General features: G+C 46.6%; 1 protein-coding gene across 1 annotated transcript in view; it reads left to right on the top strand.

Annotated features, from left to right (window-relative positions):
• Nucleotides 1–16,272, top strand: part of Nid1 (nidogen 1) — a 77,277-nt gene extending 61,005 nt beyond the window's left edge. Inside the window, exons 14-20 of the mRNA XM_041630821.1 lie at nt 1,227–1,399; nt 4,171–4,297; nt 7,878–8,049; nt 9,741–9,898; nt 10,818–10,941; nt 11,556–11,668; nt 14,049–16,272. Coding sequence (XP_041486755.1) covers nt 1,227–1,399; nt 4,171–4,297; nt 7,878–8,049; nt 9,741–9,898; nt 10,818–10,941; nt 11,556–11,668; nt 14,049–14,170 — 989 coding nt within the window. The 3' untranslated portion in view covers nt 14,171–16,272. The remainder of the gene's footprint in view (nt 1–1,226; nt 1,400–4,170; nt 4,298–7,877; nt 8,050–9,740; nt 9,899–10,817; nt 10,942–11,555; nt 11,669–14,048) is intronic.
• The last annotated feature ends 591 nt before the right edge of the window (nt 16,273–16,863 follow it).

Here is a 16,863-nt window from a genome sequence, read left to right as displayed (position 1 = left end):
GCCCCCGAGATGCCTATTTTTATCTTTTCAATGCATGTTCCTATACAGCTAGGCCCTTGGACCTTAATATGTCCCAGTCTTTTTTTTTTTTTTTTTATATTTCTGAGGCAGGATCTCATGTTGGGGGCTTGTCTTTAACTGACAATGTAACTGTGTTAGCCACAAGATAAACTTGAGTTCTTGATCCTCTCACCTTTGCCTAAGTGCTGGAATTACAAGTATGCTCCTCATCTAGCCAGCTCTCCATTTAGACAGCTAAAGAGAAGCCCAGACAGGCACATGCCCTGTGTGCACAGTAGAAAGACAGATAGGTACCCGGCCAGCCCGTGACCTGTGCCATGCCCTCCCGCCCCCCACCCACAGTTGTCCCTTTGCTGAGGGAGTTAGGGAGCCAGTGAGCCAGTGGGGTGAAGGTCAGGAGGTCACAACAAGTCAAGGAGGCCAGGCCACATTAGAGGATGGATGAGCCCGTGGCTAGCCTATTGGTTTTAAGAACCTAGGTGGACATGGTTCTGCTTGTGAGGTTGGAGGATGCCCCGTCTCAGAGCAATGGCCAGAGTGTGGCAGCCCTCAGTGATAACTTTCTCCACCCAGTGTTAAAGATGCCACTCCTTGCAGGCAGAGGAGTCAGGGCTATTGCTCCCAGCCCTAGCACAATCGAGTCATTGTATAAGAGGGAGCAGGGTTAGCGCTCCACCCCACTGCACCTCTAAAACTAAACTCATGTTCTGCCCTGTCTTCTTCCCAGTGCCCTTTGACTGGATGAAGGCTCTCTGCCTCTAGAGTTTTCAGACAGAAAATGGGTGCTGTGTGACTGGCTGTGCTGTGTGCATGCAATAAATGTGACAAGACCTGGGGTATGGGGGACATGTAGATGGGTGCACGAGCACATATTCATATGAACATACGCGCATGTTTATGCACACGTGTGCTCACACATGTCTGCATGGATTCCATTCATATGAACATACGCGCATGTTTATGCACACGTGTGCTCACACATGTCTGCATGGATTCCATTCATATGAACATACGCGCATGTTTATGCACGTGTGTGCTCACACATGTCTGCATGGATTCCATTCATATGAATATACGCTCATATTTATGCACATGTGTGCTCACGCATGTGCGCATGGATTCATCTGCATGTCCGAGCATTAGAATGTGCCTGTGCATTTTCGGAATTCCCAGCTCCCACTCACTGACCTTCTCTCGCCCTCTAGGTCTGAGTACAGTGGCTCCCCCTATTCACCAGAGACCCGTAGTACCTACAGCCGTCATCCCCCTACCCCCAGGGACTCACTTACTCTTTGCCCAGACTGGGAAGATCGAACGCCTGCCTCTGGAGGGAAATTCCATGAAGAAGACAGAAGCCAAGACCTTTCTCCATATCCCTGTGAGTTATTGGCTGACTAGCCCTGAGGACGGTCCCAGCTCTAGAGATGTGGCTGTATATAAGATAGTAGTGTAATGTAATACAAGAAAATATGATACAACACAATATAATTTAAAGCTAATATGATTAATAACTATGTGTAATGTAACAAAATATAATATAGCATAATAGCAAGACAGCGTAATATCAAGATAATAACTAAATATACTGTAGTATATGCTATTGCATAGTATAATATCACGTACTATATTATAATATCAGTATCATATCACACACTATATTATAAAACTCAAATCATTAATAGCTATGTGTAATATAATATGAAACCAAGATAGTAGTAATATTTGTATTCTAATGTAATACAGCTTCCATTTGCAAATATAATGCACATGTAACAGACAAATGAAGTCTAAATGCGCAATGTATTCCCTTTTATGAGCCACTGTAACAAACTGACAAGTGTGGTTCCGTGCTCCGGAATCAGCCGTTCCGCAAGCTTGGCCTGGCGATGGGTTTATTCAGAACACTGTGAAGATGTTCTCTCATGATTTCTGAAAGGAAAGATTCAGCCTTTAATTTCTTAATTATGGTATAAGGTCAGCCAGAGGGTTGCGAGGGGAGCCCCCATGTGTTTATTCAGACGATAGGGCACCATTTGTTAAGAAAACCGTATTACTTGCCTGGCACCTGGGTACCTTTGTCAAAAATACCACGTAAATCATCAGTGAGAGGCTGTTTGTGGGTGCTCTGGTCTGCTGTGCCAATCTTCCAGAAGACCCTAGGGCGGTCAGTGCCACTCAGTCTTGACTATAGGAGATTTCAAAGTCAGGGAGATTTGAGTTTAACTCTTTGGGCTAATTTAGACTTTTATTTGTTTTGTTTTTGGTTTTTTGAGACAGGGTTTCTCTGTATAGCTTTGGTGCCTATCCTGGAAATAGCTCTTGTTAGACCAGGCTGGCCTCAAACTCACAGAGATCTGCTTCTCTCTGTCTGGGATTAAAGTGCTGGGATTAAAGACATGTGACGCCATCACTGCCCGGCTATTTGTTATTTATTTATTTATTTATTTATTTATTTATTTATTTAGATTTTTCGAGGCAGGGTTTCTCCGTAGCTTTTATTTTTTGGTTCCTGTCCTGGAACTAGCTCTGTAGACCAGGCTGGTCTCGAACTCCCAGAGATCCGCCTGCCTCTGCCTCCCGAGTGCTGGGATTAAAGACGTGCGCCACCACCGCCTGGCTTATTTGTTTATTTTTTGAAACAGTCTTATTTTGTAGCTCTGGCTAGCCTAATAACTACATGTTACTGTAGTCAAAGCTAGCTTTAGACTCCTTGGTCTGCCAGGTTCTGAGATTATAGACATGAGCAGACTCATTGCTGATGTGGGATTCCACTCTGTATGCTATGAATATGTTTTATTGCCATTGGTTAATAAAGAAGCTGCTTTTGGCCAATGGCTTAACAGGGTAAAGCCAGGCTGAAAGAGATATATAGAGAGAGTAGGTGGAGTCAGAGAGAAGCCATGTAGCTGCCCGCAGAAGACAGAAGCCTCCGCCTCAGCAGGAGCCCATTGGAACCTTGCTGGTAAGCCATAGACACATGGCGATATACAGATTAATAGAAATGGGTTAACTTAAGATATAAGAGTTAGCCAGAAATATGCTTAAGCTATCAGCCAAACAGTATTGCAAATAATACAGTTTCTGTGTGATTATTTTGAAAGTCTGGGCAGCCGGGAAACAAACAAGCCGCTTCCCCCAACACATTGCTACTGTTGTTTGTATGTTCCTATCATGTTTTAAAATAAATTTCTTGTTCCACAGAAAACGAAACAAAAACAAAACAGCCAGCCATGTGTCATGCTCATGCCTTTCTTTAATCCCAGCACGCAGGAAGTAGATCTGTGTTCCAAGTTAGCCTGGTCTACATAGGGAGTTCCAGGCCAGCCAGTGTTATGTCAACAATCAAACATAAGCAAAACCAAACAGCTTGATAGCTTTAACAAAGGAGACACTGAGTCACTGAAACTGATGTCTTAGCGATATTAAATTGCAGAATCCATTAGCCTGATTTATCTCTTTCTAGTTTCCTGGGTCATCTTTAATTTTCTCCTTAGTGCTTTGTAGTACTCATTGAAGGATCTTGTACATTTGAAATGCTCGTTCTTGGGGCTGGAAAGATAGCTCAGAGGCCAAGAGCACTTGCTGCTTTGTAGAGGACCCATTTGGTTCCCAGCACCCAAGTTAGTCTGTTCACAAATACCTGTGACTCTGACTCCAGGGGATCAAACGTTCTCTTCAGGTCTCCAAGGGCACGTGAACGTCTGTGCTGCATACACAGACACACACACACACACACACACACACACATTTAGAAAAGAGAAAAAGTTTTTTCTAAACTATGTAGTTTCTACAATTCAACAATAAAAAATGTGAACAAAAATTTTCTTATTTAAAATACTATCTGAGGGGCTGGAGAGATGGCTCAGAGGTTAAGAGCATTGCCTGCTCTTCCAAAGGTCCTGAGTTCAATTCCCAGCAACCACATGGTGGCTCACAACCATCTGTAATGAGATCTGGTGCCCTCTTCTGGCCTGCAGACATACACACAGACAGAATATTGTAAACATAATAAATAAATAAAATATTTAAAATAAAAAATAAAAAAATAAAATACTATCTGAGGATATATAGGCACACGGGAAGGAAAGTTCAAGACAACACTAGCTGCTGGGCGAACTGTCCTCAATCACTGACTTGTATCACTTCCAGGCAAAAGTCATCATTGGACTAGCCTTCGACTGTGTGGACAAGGTGGTTTACTGGACCGACATCAGCGAGCCTTCCATTGGGAGAGCTAGCCTGCATGGCGGAGAGCCAACCACCATCATTCGACAAGGTGAGCAAGCAAATAGTGTCCCTTTAGGTGCTGCTTCTAGCAGCCCACATTGCTCTGGGCAGGAGGTGAAGGATGGAGAGGAAGCTGCTTGGTTTGCAAGGGGTGGGTCCTATGCCCCCCCACCCCACTCCCCACACTCTCCACCCTTTTCAGCCCCTCTGAAGTTTGCCATGGGTTTCCTGAGTCATTAAATCAGGACATCCTGACTGAGGTTAGCTGCTTGTCTCAGGATAATAAAACTGAAGCAAACCTGGACCTTTCTCTGGAAGCGTGCATAGTCCGCCATTGTGGATCATGAGACTAAACTCACCGTTCCATTTCATCCAGTAGCTTCTGAGCCTGCAATTGCTTCTCACAGAGTCTGCTCCGCCGCGTGCTCCGTGAGGGTTTATTCAAGGCAGTGGTTGGAAGGAACATCAAAAAACCCACAAACATACTATTAGATGCTCACCCAGAAGCTGAAGACTATTTCTTTGGTTTTTGAGATAGGATGTCATGTAACCCAGTAACCCAGGCTACTCTCAAACATATTAATAGCTGAGGATGACCTTGAACTCATGCTCTTCCAGCCTCTGTCTCCTAGGTGTTGGGATTATATGCCAGCACTACCACTCCGCTTGCTTATTTACTTATTTACATCTTTAGTTTAACATGCTCCCAACTGAACTATTTTGGCTACTATATATTTATTTTAACCCAATGTTCAGTAGCCCTGGCTAGCCTGGAAGTCCTGCTTCTCATGCCTCTTCCTCCCTGGTACTGGTTACAACTATGATCACCACAGCCAAGGCCCGCTTCTGTAGGCTTGTCCTCCCAGCTACGTGAGAGGCAAAAGGACCACAAATTCAAGGTCAGCCTGGGCGACTTGTAAGGCCCTGTCTCAAAATGGAAAGTTGTAAGTGCTAGAGCGTTTGCCTCGCATGTGTGAGGATCTGGTTCATCCCTCAGCCTGTTCGTTTATTTTTTTTAAATCTATTTCACATGAGTATGTTTAGTCATTTTACCAAAACCTCCAGGATCTGTAAAAGGTCTCTGTACTGACGTGGTCGAGGAACTTGAGATGGATGTTTCAGTCGTGACTCATCGGTTTTGGGAAGGCCTTGTCGTCCAGCCATTAGTATGAAGTCCTCCAGTTCCTCTGCAAAATATTTAGGTGGAAGAGACACCTTTGAAATGGAAGCCTTGCTTTGTGTTTCCTTTAACTTGGGAGCCAAACTCAAGGTTTCGACTTGTAACTCAGCACGCCTCTGATGCACCCCACGGCCGTTGGCCATTTCCCCCCTTCCTTATTTCCTTCCTTAGAGATAACATGTCAGGAATCAAGCTGACTCTGAGTGAAACAGCCCTGGCTTTGCACACAGCCCTCAAATCCTTTTCTGGAAGCTGACAGGGTATTTAGATGATATTGGTTAGCTTTCATACTCTGGCTTAACAAAAGAGAACTTTGAAAATGCCTTTTACCTCTCTGTTGAAAACGCTCTTGCTGTTATCTCTGATTTGATTTCCAAATCCAGTTGAAGAGGGGAATAGGTCACTGTCTGCTATTTCCTGTTGCCTTTGGCACCGGAAATCTGCCAAGGGACCTTTAAGCTTAGTGAGGGCTGTAAGAGCTAAAGTGATTCAGGCTAAGATGGACTTCCAGCGCAGTTCTGGGGAGGTGTTGGAGACGTGTTCTCCTCCTGGGGCCTCCTTGCCTGGAATCGTACTCAGTTTCCTTTTCACACAGCAGTAAGGGAAAACCTCTCCCTTTGCCGTCCCCTTTCCTTCAACACAGTTAGGGGTGTTTTTCCAGCCCATTCCTCTGCAAAGTGTAGCTCACAGAACTGCATTTTCTTGTTTGGAAGGAAAAATGGCTCAGTGGCTCTTGGGTCTGAGATCAGGAGCAGAGCTGTGAAGAAGAGGACGATGGTGTGACGTACGCTCCTCCTAGTCTTCCTCTGGATGCCCTGAGTCAGGCTGGGCAGCCCCTCTTCCTGCAGTGTTTGAGAGCTGCTCAGAGCTGTCCCACAGGATATGCTCATTCCAAGTTTTCCCCAGACTGAGTGGCTGCTGGGGTGTGTGTGTGTGTGTTTTGTTTGAAAACCACAGGGAGCCCCTGGGAGGCAGTTTCATTGTTCCTGGGCCTCTCATGGTGTGGGAAAAAACTGTATTTTATACAGCTCTTCTTTGGGTATGAATAATAAACCATATGTTAACTGTTGGTGGTTCTGAATCACTGTCTTGGTTGGGCTCCCGTCAGAGGGCTGTGTGTGTACGTGTGGGTGGTGGGTGCACGCACATGTGCCTGCCAACATCAGGTGATTACCACAATCACTCACCCTCGCCACTTTTTTTTTCTTTTTTCTTTTTTTTTCTTTTTGTGATGGGGTCTCTTATTGAACCTGGAGATCATTGATTGGTCTAGCCTGGAGACCAGCAAACCCTGGTTTTGCCTGCCCAGTGCTGGGTTTATAGGTATTTTTTTTTAATTTATTTTATTTTATTTTTTGAGTACGAGGGATTGAGCTTAGGTCTTTGTGCTTGCACAGCAAACACTAGGGACTGAGCTATCTCCTTAGCCTCTGACAGAAACTTTGCTGTTCTCACACCGTGCTCTATTCCAGGAAAGTCTGAGGTCAAAGGTTGAGTTGCTTCTATATAGATGAGCGTGTGCAGGGTGATTTGCTCAAACACCAGATGCCTGGTGCGGTGCGGCTTGGTGGGTTCGCTTCCTGTTCTCACTCCAGCCGAGCTAAACGTCCGCTGCATAGGACAGGGAAAAATCTCAAGGATGCCATAAATCCTACAATGTCATTCTGTATTTTCCACTTACAGTGACTTCCGTGGACTATTTGTTTCACGGTGCCAACCTGTGTCTTGACTGCTATTGCTGTTGTTCAGTGGAGACTGTGGGGAGTGTAGTTTGTAATCACCAGCACCTTCTTTTTAAAATCTTTATACTCACGCTCAAAGACTGACAGTGTCCTTGGCAATGTTGCTTCCTGAAATGCCTCCCTGCCCCGGAATTACCAAGGGAGGAAAACTCTACCATTCCATCTTCATGTTTCCTGTTCATTTGTGAGACACACTCTTGAGTTCCTCACCTCCATCCTCATTTCACTGAGGGCCACTCCCTCATTCTCACAGTCTCTGGCCATATAAATTACTTGCAGCCCACTTCAAGCCTCTTGTAGTCTTCTCTAGATCTGAAAACACTTATTCGAGACCCTTGTCCGATAAGCTCTCATTGGTCCTTCAGGAACCAGCTTCTACAGATGCCCACTTCTCCAGAAACCTTCCCTGGTGAACTTAAGTTGATCCTGTATCTATATCTACCCATAGAAACTAGGCCTCAGTTTGAATGGTGGTTGGCTGTGGGCTTCTTAATGGGCATGGCTGCATCTTTGTCACAGTGACCTTCCAGGTGCCTGGTGTGGTACCCACCAGTGGCTGAAGATGGTTGAATTTGTCACTTGGAAAATTGCTCATCTTATAAGCAGTAAGAATTTCATAGTCCCATTTGGTTTATCAAGGTTTGACCACTATGCCTAAGACAACTGAAAACTCGTCAGCTAGGGTATGACTCAGTGTTTCCTTCTAGATCTTGGAAGCCCGGAAGGCATTGCCCTTGACCATCTTGGCCGCAGCATCTTCTGGACAGACTCTCAGCTGGATCGGATAGAAGTGGCAAAGATGGACGGCTCACAGCGCCGAGTGCTGTTCGACACGGGTTTGGTGAATCCCAGGGGCATTGTGACAGACGCCGTGGGAGGGTAGGTCTGCTTATATATACGTTGCAAGTCTCCTTTTTAGTCTCTGGATTTTTTGCATGGACTCAGAGGAGGTTCTAATGCCAGCGCTGTTCTCCTGAGAGGTTTCATCCATAAAAGAGAAAGAGTCTACCAGCTGATGAGATGTGGGCATAGTCATCACAATGTGGACTTCAGGCTGCGTTCCAGTCTCACGCTTTTGTCAAGAGACTTTGTAGGGTGACAGCTCAGAAAGCGAGTAATTTCTGCATAGTGAATGTGAACTGTAGCACAAGTGATAGAAACCCAGAGACAGTTACTGAGGCTCAACCTGAATACCAGAAAAGTAAAACAGCCCAGCCACTGGCTCTTACCTCTACCTCAGTCCAAAATGGTGATCCTGCCTCCAGGAATCTCAGAATGAGACTGAGATTGAGAGCTGTCTCCTCCCTTTTTATAATCCTCTCTAGGGCTGGGATTAAAGACAAGAGCCACTGGGATTAAAGGCATGCATTGCCTGCTTTCTATGGCAAACTAGTGTGGCTGCTGGAATTAAAGGTGTGTGTCACACTGCCTGGTCTGTAAGGCTGACCAGTGGGGCTGTTTTACTCTGTGATCTTCAGTCAAGCTTTATTTATTAAAATGCAAATGAGAGGGGGCTGGAGAGATGGCTCAGAGGTTGAGAGCATTGCCTGCCCTTCCAAAGGTCCTGAGTTCAATTCCCAGCAACCTCATGGTGGCTTACAACCATCTGTAATGAGATCTGGTGCCCTCTTCTGGCTTGCAGGGATACATGGAGGCCAAGCGTTGTATACATAATAAATAAATAAATATTAAAAAAATAAAAATGCAAATGAGACACCACTACAGTAAATTAACATTCAGTTTGCATGAATGCTACCAGAGCCTTGGGCTGGCCTAACCACTTCCCGTCACTCCTTGTTGGAACAGAGGTCGCTTGAGTGTCTTGGGGTCCCCTTCCCGAGGGCCTCTTCAGCCCATTGCAGCTTCCTCTTTTCATCCTATGACAAGTTCTCGATCTTATACCCAAGCCCCCCCGCTCCTAGACATTTCGATGCCTTCCCTTAGAGACAACATCCCTTGTGCTATGGCCGCTCAGCTACCTCTCGTACGGCAGGCATCTCTATCACTACCTTGCTGCTGTCTACATCTCGCTTTAGTCAAACCATTTTGCTCCACTGTGGCCTCCTGCACAGGTTTATTACTCAGGGCATTACTGTTTGTGTATGTCAGGTCCAAAGTTTATGTGTGCTTGTGTGTTTGGTGACAAACCTTGGGTACCATCCTTCAAGCGGTGCCCACGTTTTGCACCCTTGAGCAGGGTTTCTCACTGGCCTGTCCCTTCCCAAGTAGGGCCGGCTGCTAGCCAGAGAGACCCAGTGACCTGTCTGCCTCCTCCCCAGCACTGAGATCGCAAGCCTCAGTCACCATGCTCGACTTTTTTTTTTCCTCCCATGGTGCTGGGGACTGAACATGGGTCCTGACTTTCTTTCCCCACTGAACTGCCCCTGCCCCAGACCTCCACATTTGCTTATTAGCTTTTCCAAGGAAAAGAAATAGGGAAATAAAGGAAATAGAATTTGTTAGTAACAGATAACCCAATTTGAGCAAAGAGTCAAGGTAAGCCTAGAATCCCTCTTAGCTTAAGTATTTTCAGGATCTTGCTTCCTCTTTCTCCCCTGTTACCTCTTCAGGAACCTTTATTGGACAGATTGGAACAGAGAAAGCCCCAAAATTGAGACTTCTTACATGGATGGCACCAACCGGAGGATTCTAGCACAGGACAACCTGGGCCTGCCCAATGGCCTCACCTTTGATCCGTTCTCATCTCAGCTCTGCTGGGTGGATGCAGGTAACAGGAAGCTTGAGACCATGTGCTTGCACTTTCTCTCTTACTCCCCTTGCTCTAGAGTTGGCAAATCCCATCCACTGCCTGTTTCTGTACAGCGAACAAGCTTGGAATGGCTTTTATATTGTTAAATGTTACCATTCCAAGTGTTATAAATACCCGGTATCATCGTTGGTTTTGTCTTTTGACGTGCAAAACCTGAAGTCATTGCTATATGGCCGAATATAGCAAAATGGCTGACCCCTATTCTGGTGGGAGGTTCCTGAGGACTGCGTGCTATGTCTGCAGAGCTAATAGAGCATCCTGCATAGAGTCCCCAATGTGCTCCTGCTTCAGCTGTGCAGGGTGTCCCTTGGGCTTGAGATGAAATGTGGAAACGATGCTCATCCAGGGGCCCATCCTTCATCTTTCCCCCTGAAAGTTTGTCCCACAGCTAGTTAGGACAGAGAGTGGGTGTGAACATTTTCATGCTTGTACAAGCATATCCATCCTGCGGACACTAGTGGCAGCCAGTCCCTAACTGCTGATCTCTTGCAGTTCTTCAGTGCCCCAGCTCTGGGAAGAAAGGGTCTGGAGAGGCTTAGAGGGGAGGAGCTTGAGCAAAAGCCAGAAGATAGTGGGGTTCCTCCTGAGACAAAGGGCTGGCAAGGCCAGAACAGGCTGTGACTTCTCTGCCCTGGCTCGCAGCTCCTCAGTGGGGCCAGGTGTGGGTGCCGGAACTCAGGTGGCTGTAGGTTGATGAAAGGGAAAAGATAGGAGGCAGAAATGGGCTGTCAGCGCTGATGAGCCGCCCTCTGTGTTGCTCAGGACAGGCCTTGGCAACACTGGGCTCCACCTCCCTTGTCTTTCAGACTCTTACTTTCTGACACAAAGGGCCCATTTCTTGCATGAACAATGACCAACTTGTGTTTGCTGCACACAGGCACCCATAGAGCAGAATGCCTGAACCCAGCTCAGCCCGGCAGACACAGGGTTCTCGAAGGGCTCCAGTATCCTTTCGCGGTGACGAGCTATGGGAAGAATTTGTACTACACAGACTGGAAGACGTAAGTAGGCTGCTGTCACGAGGGCAGAACTGTGTCCTTCCCTTTGTGGAGGCCTTGAAGGCCTTTGCCCTGGGCCTCTTGTGCTAACCTTTGACCTCCAGCGACGCCTGTTTCTTCCCTCTTCCTGGCTGTCAGGAGATGTGGAAGGAGGTAGAGGAAGAGGGTTTGCAAATCTCAGAGAGAAGCAGAGGTGTTGTTGACAATCTCTGAACCTGGGCCTTCCTGAGCACGGCTGCTCTTTCCCCGGGAGCCGCCTGGGGTCACATGGCTGGTGGGCTCTATGATTATATCATACATCTACATCTAAGTAGTTTTAAAACTGCACTATTGCCCCAGCTGCTTCTGGGCCAAACCTTCCTTCAAAGGGAGGGTCACACCAAGGCGGCGGTTGGCCAGAAGAGCCTATATGTCACCTGGAATTTAGAGTAGAGGGGAGAGCTAGGTTATAACAAAACTACGAACTACAGGCTTTACCCAGCCAAGGGGGAGGAAGGATTACAGAGAGAGCAGGACACCACATCTTTTCTCTTCCAAGCCACAGATGAGGATGAGTAACCCCTTGAGAACAGTTCAAGCCGTCAGATGCATGATTACTGTGCCTTGGTGCTTTGCAGGAATTCAGTGATTGCCATGGACCTTGCTGTATCCAAAGAGATGGATACCTTCCACCCGCACAAGCAGACCCGGCTCTACGGCATCACCATTGCCCCCTCCCAGTGCCCCCAAGGTAACGCATCCTTGCTGCTGAATGTGAGGTCAACACATAAGTATCATGGTGACTCAGTATACCCCAGAGCTCCTTCTTGTAGAAAGCCCAACTTGAGCATCCTGAATATCTGTCCTGAAGGATCCTTCAGTCCCATCATTGCTTTCTCTGCGATCTGGGGGGTGTCCTGAGTCTCCAAGCCTGCGTATTGCTGCTTGTAGCCATAGTGGATGAGATGCGGTCACTTCCACCATGAGTCTTCATTACTGAATGGGGAGCCAGAGGCATAGATGAGAAGCCTGAGGTTATGGCATAGATGTGGTCAGGAAACACCTTGAGTCTCGGGCTGAGCCTTGAAGTGTACAGTCACCAGGGGCCACAAAGGAACTCACTGTTGAATCATGGATATTTTTAAACATTCTTCCATTTGGCCTAATAAAAATAAAAATGACTTATAAGAAAAATGGCAGGGCAGGAAAGATGGCTCAGCAACGAAAGCGCATGCCTTGCAGGCATCGGGACCTGAGTTCAATCCCCGGAACCCACATAACAAGCTAGGCCTGGTGATGTTATTACAACAATGGGAAGGCAAAGACAAGGGGGCGGGGGTTAGGCCTTACTAGCTCGCCGGCCTAGCCTACTGGAAAATTCCAGGCCAATGAGAGGGTTCCGTCTCAAAAGAGAGACAGTGCCAACTGAGGTTGTTCTCTAATCTCCACATGCATGCACACATACAAGCACCTACATACGCGTGGATGTGCATGCATGGTGCACACACACAATTTGTGTGGCTTGGGTATCTTATACGTTTCATCTGGGTTCCTTTTGTTCATTAGTTCATTTAAGTTGCCTTGTGTGGTTGATGCTCTTATTCCCATATCATGCATGAGGAAATGCAAGCAGCCAGCTCAGAATCCTGCTGCAGCAGCAGAGCTGAGGGGGTTCCCGGTGGCCTGGATCCAGAGTCTGTGTTGAGCCGTGCCTCCTCTCAAAGGCTTCTTTCCCAAGCCGTCTTCTTTCTTGCCTGCTGCCAGTCAGTGGGAGGCCATGGGCGTGTTGGAGGGGAAATAACTGCAGTTTGTTTCAGCTCCATGTTGGAGCGGTGTGCCAGGCCTTCTCTCTGACATCTTGTTAGTTAGGAGTGCTTGGCCTAGCTTGGGCTCATTTCTGGCTCGCTCTTAACTTAATTTGTTTCTCTTTATCTACCTTTTGCCTTGGGGCTTTTTACTTTTTTTCTTTCCTTCTGTGTATCTTACTCTCGCTGCTTCTTGTGTCTGGCCGGCTGGCAGTTGCCTGGCTTCTTGCCCTGGGTGTGTCCCCCTCTTTCTTTTTCCTCTCTTCTTCTTTCAAGCCTAGATTTCTCCTCCTATTTATTCTCTCTGCCTGCCAACCTCACCTATCCTTTCTCTGCCTACCTATTGGCCATTCAGTTCTTTATTAGACCAGTTGGGTGCCGTAGGCAGGCAAGCTGAAACAGATGCAACACATCTTTACATAACTGAACCAAATGCAACAGAAACAAACGTGACACATCCTTACATTGTTGGCCAAGGCAGCAGAAACAAGTGTAACACGCCTTCACACAGTTACAGTAATATCCCCAGCCACGAATAAATGTACACATCTTTACGTAGTTAAACATTCCACCACAGGGTTGGAGAGCCCTCCCCTCCCCGTGATCTGTGGAATAAACTCTGCACAGCCAGCCCTCTGCGCTAGTTCCTTTTCTCATTGCTGTGGCAAAATGCCTGAAAAGCAACGTAAGCGGGGAGGATTTTCTGTGGCTCACAGTTTAAGGGTAGCGTCAACAAGGTGGCGGGAGTGTGAGGCAGCTGGTCACACGGTACCCGGAGTCAGGATGCAGAGAGAGAGGAGTGCTGCTGGTGCTCAACTTGCCTTCTCATTTCTTATTCATTCCAGGAACCAGTCCATGGGATGGTGTAGGGTGGATTTTCCCGTCTCAGTTAACTTCATGTAGAAACTCCTAGCAGGCCACGTGGTGGTGGCACACACCTTTAATCCCAGCACTGGGGAGGCAAAGGCAGATGGATCTCTTGTGAGTCCGAGGCCAGCCTGGTCTACAAAGCTAGTTCCAGGACAGACTCCAAGGCTACAGAGAAACCCTGTCTTGAACCCCCATCCCCCAAAAAAGACAATGAGAAACTCCTGGCAGACATACCCAGACGTGTGACTTTGTTGTTTCTAAATTCCACCAGGCTGACAATCCACATTAACCACACTTCCAAATCAGGAATGCATGTTCTTGCTTGTCTTATTTGTGACAGGGGAACAAACAGCTTATCTTGGGCCCTTGAACCTATGAGGAGGTGAACAGGGAGGCTGCTGTAGATGTCAGTTCAGTCAGAGAGGAGACTCTGATGCGGATTTCCATCTTTTCCAGGCCACAACTACTGCTCAGTGAATAATGGTGGCTGTACCCACCTCTGCTTGCCCACCCCGGGGAGCAGAACCTGCCGATGTCCGGACAACACCCTGGGAGTTGACTGCATTGAACGGAAGTGATGTCAAGAATGCCTTGCTCCCTCTCCAAGTATTTCACAGTAACACGCTACTTGAAATGACTTGACCGGAACAAAAGAACGGACTGAAAACTGTCCTGCAGTGGACTGACCACTGGGCCCAGGTCTAGCCTACCCTGAGCCCTCACAACGTCCCCTCACCCTCCCCTAAAACAGTCACCCCGAGTCAGTAATGAGAAAGTCTCTACCCCAAATGAGGGCAGGGCCCCCCACATTCCCGGACCCCAGTCTTCAGACAAGATTATAGAGTTCTGGATAAAAAGCCAACATAGTGGTGCATGCTTGTAACCCTGGTACTTGAGAGGCAGAGGTGGGAAGATCAGGAGTTCAAGACCAATCTTGTCTGTGTAGCAGGGTTCAAAGGCAGTATGGATTACATGATACCCTTTCTCAAAAAAAATTTTTTTTTTCAGTATGAAAGTTATGTGTCCATTCTAGAGTGCTAGGAACTTTTCCTAGTCTTAGGGTCCTCCACAGTAAACAGAGCCCCCAGACCTAGTCCTTGTCTGTGGCATTACAAGCTCAGCCGTTACTCTCTGAGGTGCCTGAGAATTTGTCAGTTTCTCAACACAGCATTCAGGTCCAGCTTAGGCAAGGTTATGAGGCATCCTTTTTCTCTTGGTACGCCAATCTCTGTCTCCGTGCTCCTATCTAACTACTCCCGCTCTGAACCACCTTCCCCATCTAAGACTAACTTCAGTTAGCATGGTTTGCCACGTGATCAAAGCCTAGAAACTCATGGTATTTGATGAATGGTAAGAAGCAGCCCCTCCCAGATTTAAAAAGTCCCGGTATTTTAGCAATGGTCGCTGATAAGCTAGTGGGTAAGTCAAAGACACGTCTTGTGAGAGGGATTCAAGATGTAGAGTCAAGATGTTTGAGGACAGGGGACTTTGATGTGTCTTGAATTGTAGCAAATTCTTCCTCTTTGTTGAAGTACCTGTATTAGCATCTGGTCTGTGACGCCATGTGAATCTTCAGCCCCACTCCTGGTACCGGTTTCTAAGTATTCTCATGGACAGTCATCTGGGGCCCAGGCTTGGGTAGGGCTTGAACAAAGTATTGGCCCATCATAGTCCTCTAATTTTAGAATTGTGCCTTTGTTTCTCCCCCTCTCTATGGCTTTTGCTGGCTAGATCTTCATCTGAAGACCCAATCTAGAAAGATCTAATTGGGATATTTCTGTTAGCTGTTCAGACCTTTAATTGCTCATTGGTGTGGTTCAAGTTGCTGCCTCCGTGTTTCTGTCAATTATTAGTTTAAAAAATATCCCCTGACCATATGCATAACCACCATTCTATCTGTCTGTCTATCTATCTATCTATTTGTCTATCTCTTTTTTTAACTTCTTCCAAGACACTTAAAGGAATAGAAATTTTGGATTGAAAGCCAAGCATCAGAAGTTTAATTCAGCACAGTGTAGGGTAAGGACAAGACTCAGTGGGAATATGGATGGAGAACAGGAATGGAAAAACCCAAGAGGAAATGGTGGGGGCGGGGTTTAAAGGCAGCTAAAACTAAAACAGTTAAATAACTGCAGAGAAAAACGGCACATTTTGCAAAAGAATGCTTATCCCTGAAGACATAGAAGACCCTATCTGATACTTTTCCTGGGGAATAGAGCCCCTACCTCCTTTTCTTCTGACGTCATCACGCTCAGCCTCCAGTCCCATCTCCTCCTACCTCCATCTCAACCTGCATCCATTGGACTGGCAACCTGAACTGGGAGGGAGTCTTTACTTCAACAATTGGAGTTTATATGACAAGATTTAGGGAGCGTGTGAATCTTTCGCGCGGCCTCATAAAGTAGCCTCGGTTGTTTTTCCAGTCATTGGTATGAAGCCCTCTCTCTCATGTTCCTCATGATATCCATCTTTTAGAACTTTTATCCATTTTACTAGATCCCTTCTAAAATGTTTTAGACGCTCAATTCTTAAACTGTGGAAACCACGAAGGTGCTTATTAATGGTTCTCCAGATGTATGCAAGTATTGGATGATTCCTTGAGTTTACAGCTGTACAAACATTAGTGCAGAAAATTAAAAAAAAAAACAAGTATTAAAAATAAACTCTTATTTTGTCTTGTTTTTGTTGTTTTGTTCCATGGTGACTGGGTGTTTGCTATGTTGAAGCCTCGACTTGACCTTAGGCTCATGGTCCTCCTGCCTCAGATCTTGAGACCTGGGATCAGAGGAATTTGCTACCACAGTGTGATGCTGCAGCCAGTTCATGATTGGAAACCAGAACCCAGGGGACCCAAGACTTTTAAGTTTTTCGAGACAAGGTTTCTCTGTGGTTTTGGAGCCTGTCCTGGAACTAGCTCTTGTAGACCAGGCTGGTCTCGAACTCACAAAGATCCGCCTGCCTCTGCCTCCCAAGTGCTGGGATTAAAGGCGTGCGCCACCACCGCCCGGCTGACCCAAGACTTTTACTAATGACCTGTTGATTAGCCACGTAGTTCACAGAAGTCAAAGGCTTATGAATGGCTTTAGAATTAATTACATCACACACCCATTGTTTTTCTCTTTGTTTCTTTTTGTGTGTTTATCTCCTACCTGCACCCCTAACCCCTTTTTATAAGAACTCATACCAAACTAGCCTCTAATTCCCAGTGTATCTAAGAATGACTTTGAACTTCTGATCTTTCTGCTTCTATCTCCTGAGTGTTGTGGACACA

This window comes from Microtus oregoni, unplaced genomic scaffold, assembly GCF_018167655.1.
Source record: "Microtus oregoni isolate MIOR12 unplaced genomic scaffold, Mior012 000035F_ref0000213, whole genome shotgun sequence".
In the NCBI taxonomy this organism is placed as follows: Eukaryota; Metazoa; Chordata; class Mammalia; order Rodentia; family Cricetidae; genus Microtus; species Microtus oregoni.
Note: the sequence above shows the minus strand (reverse complement) of the source record. Positions and strands in the feature narration are given on the sequence as shown.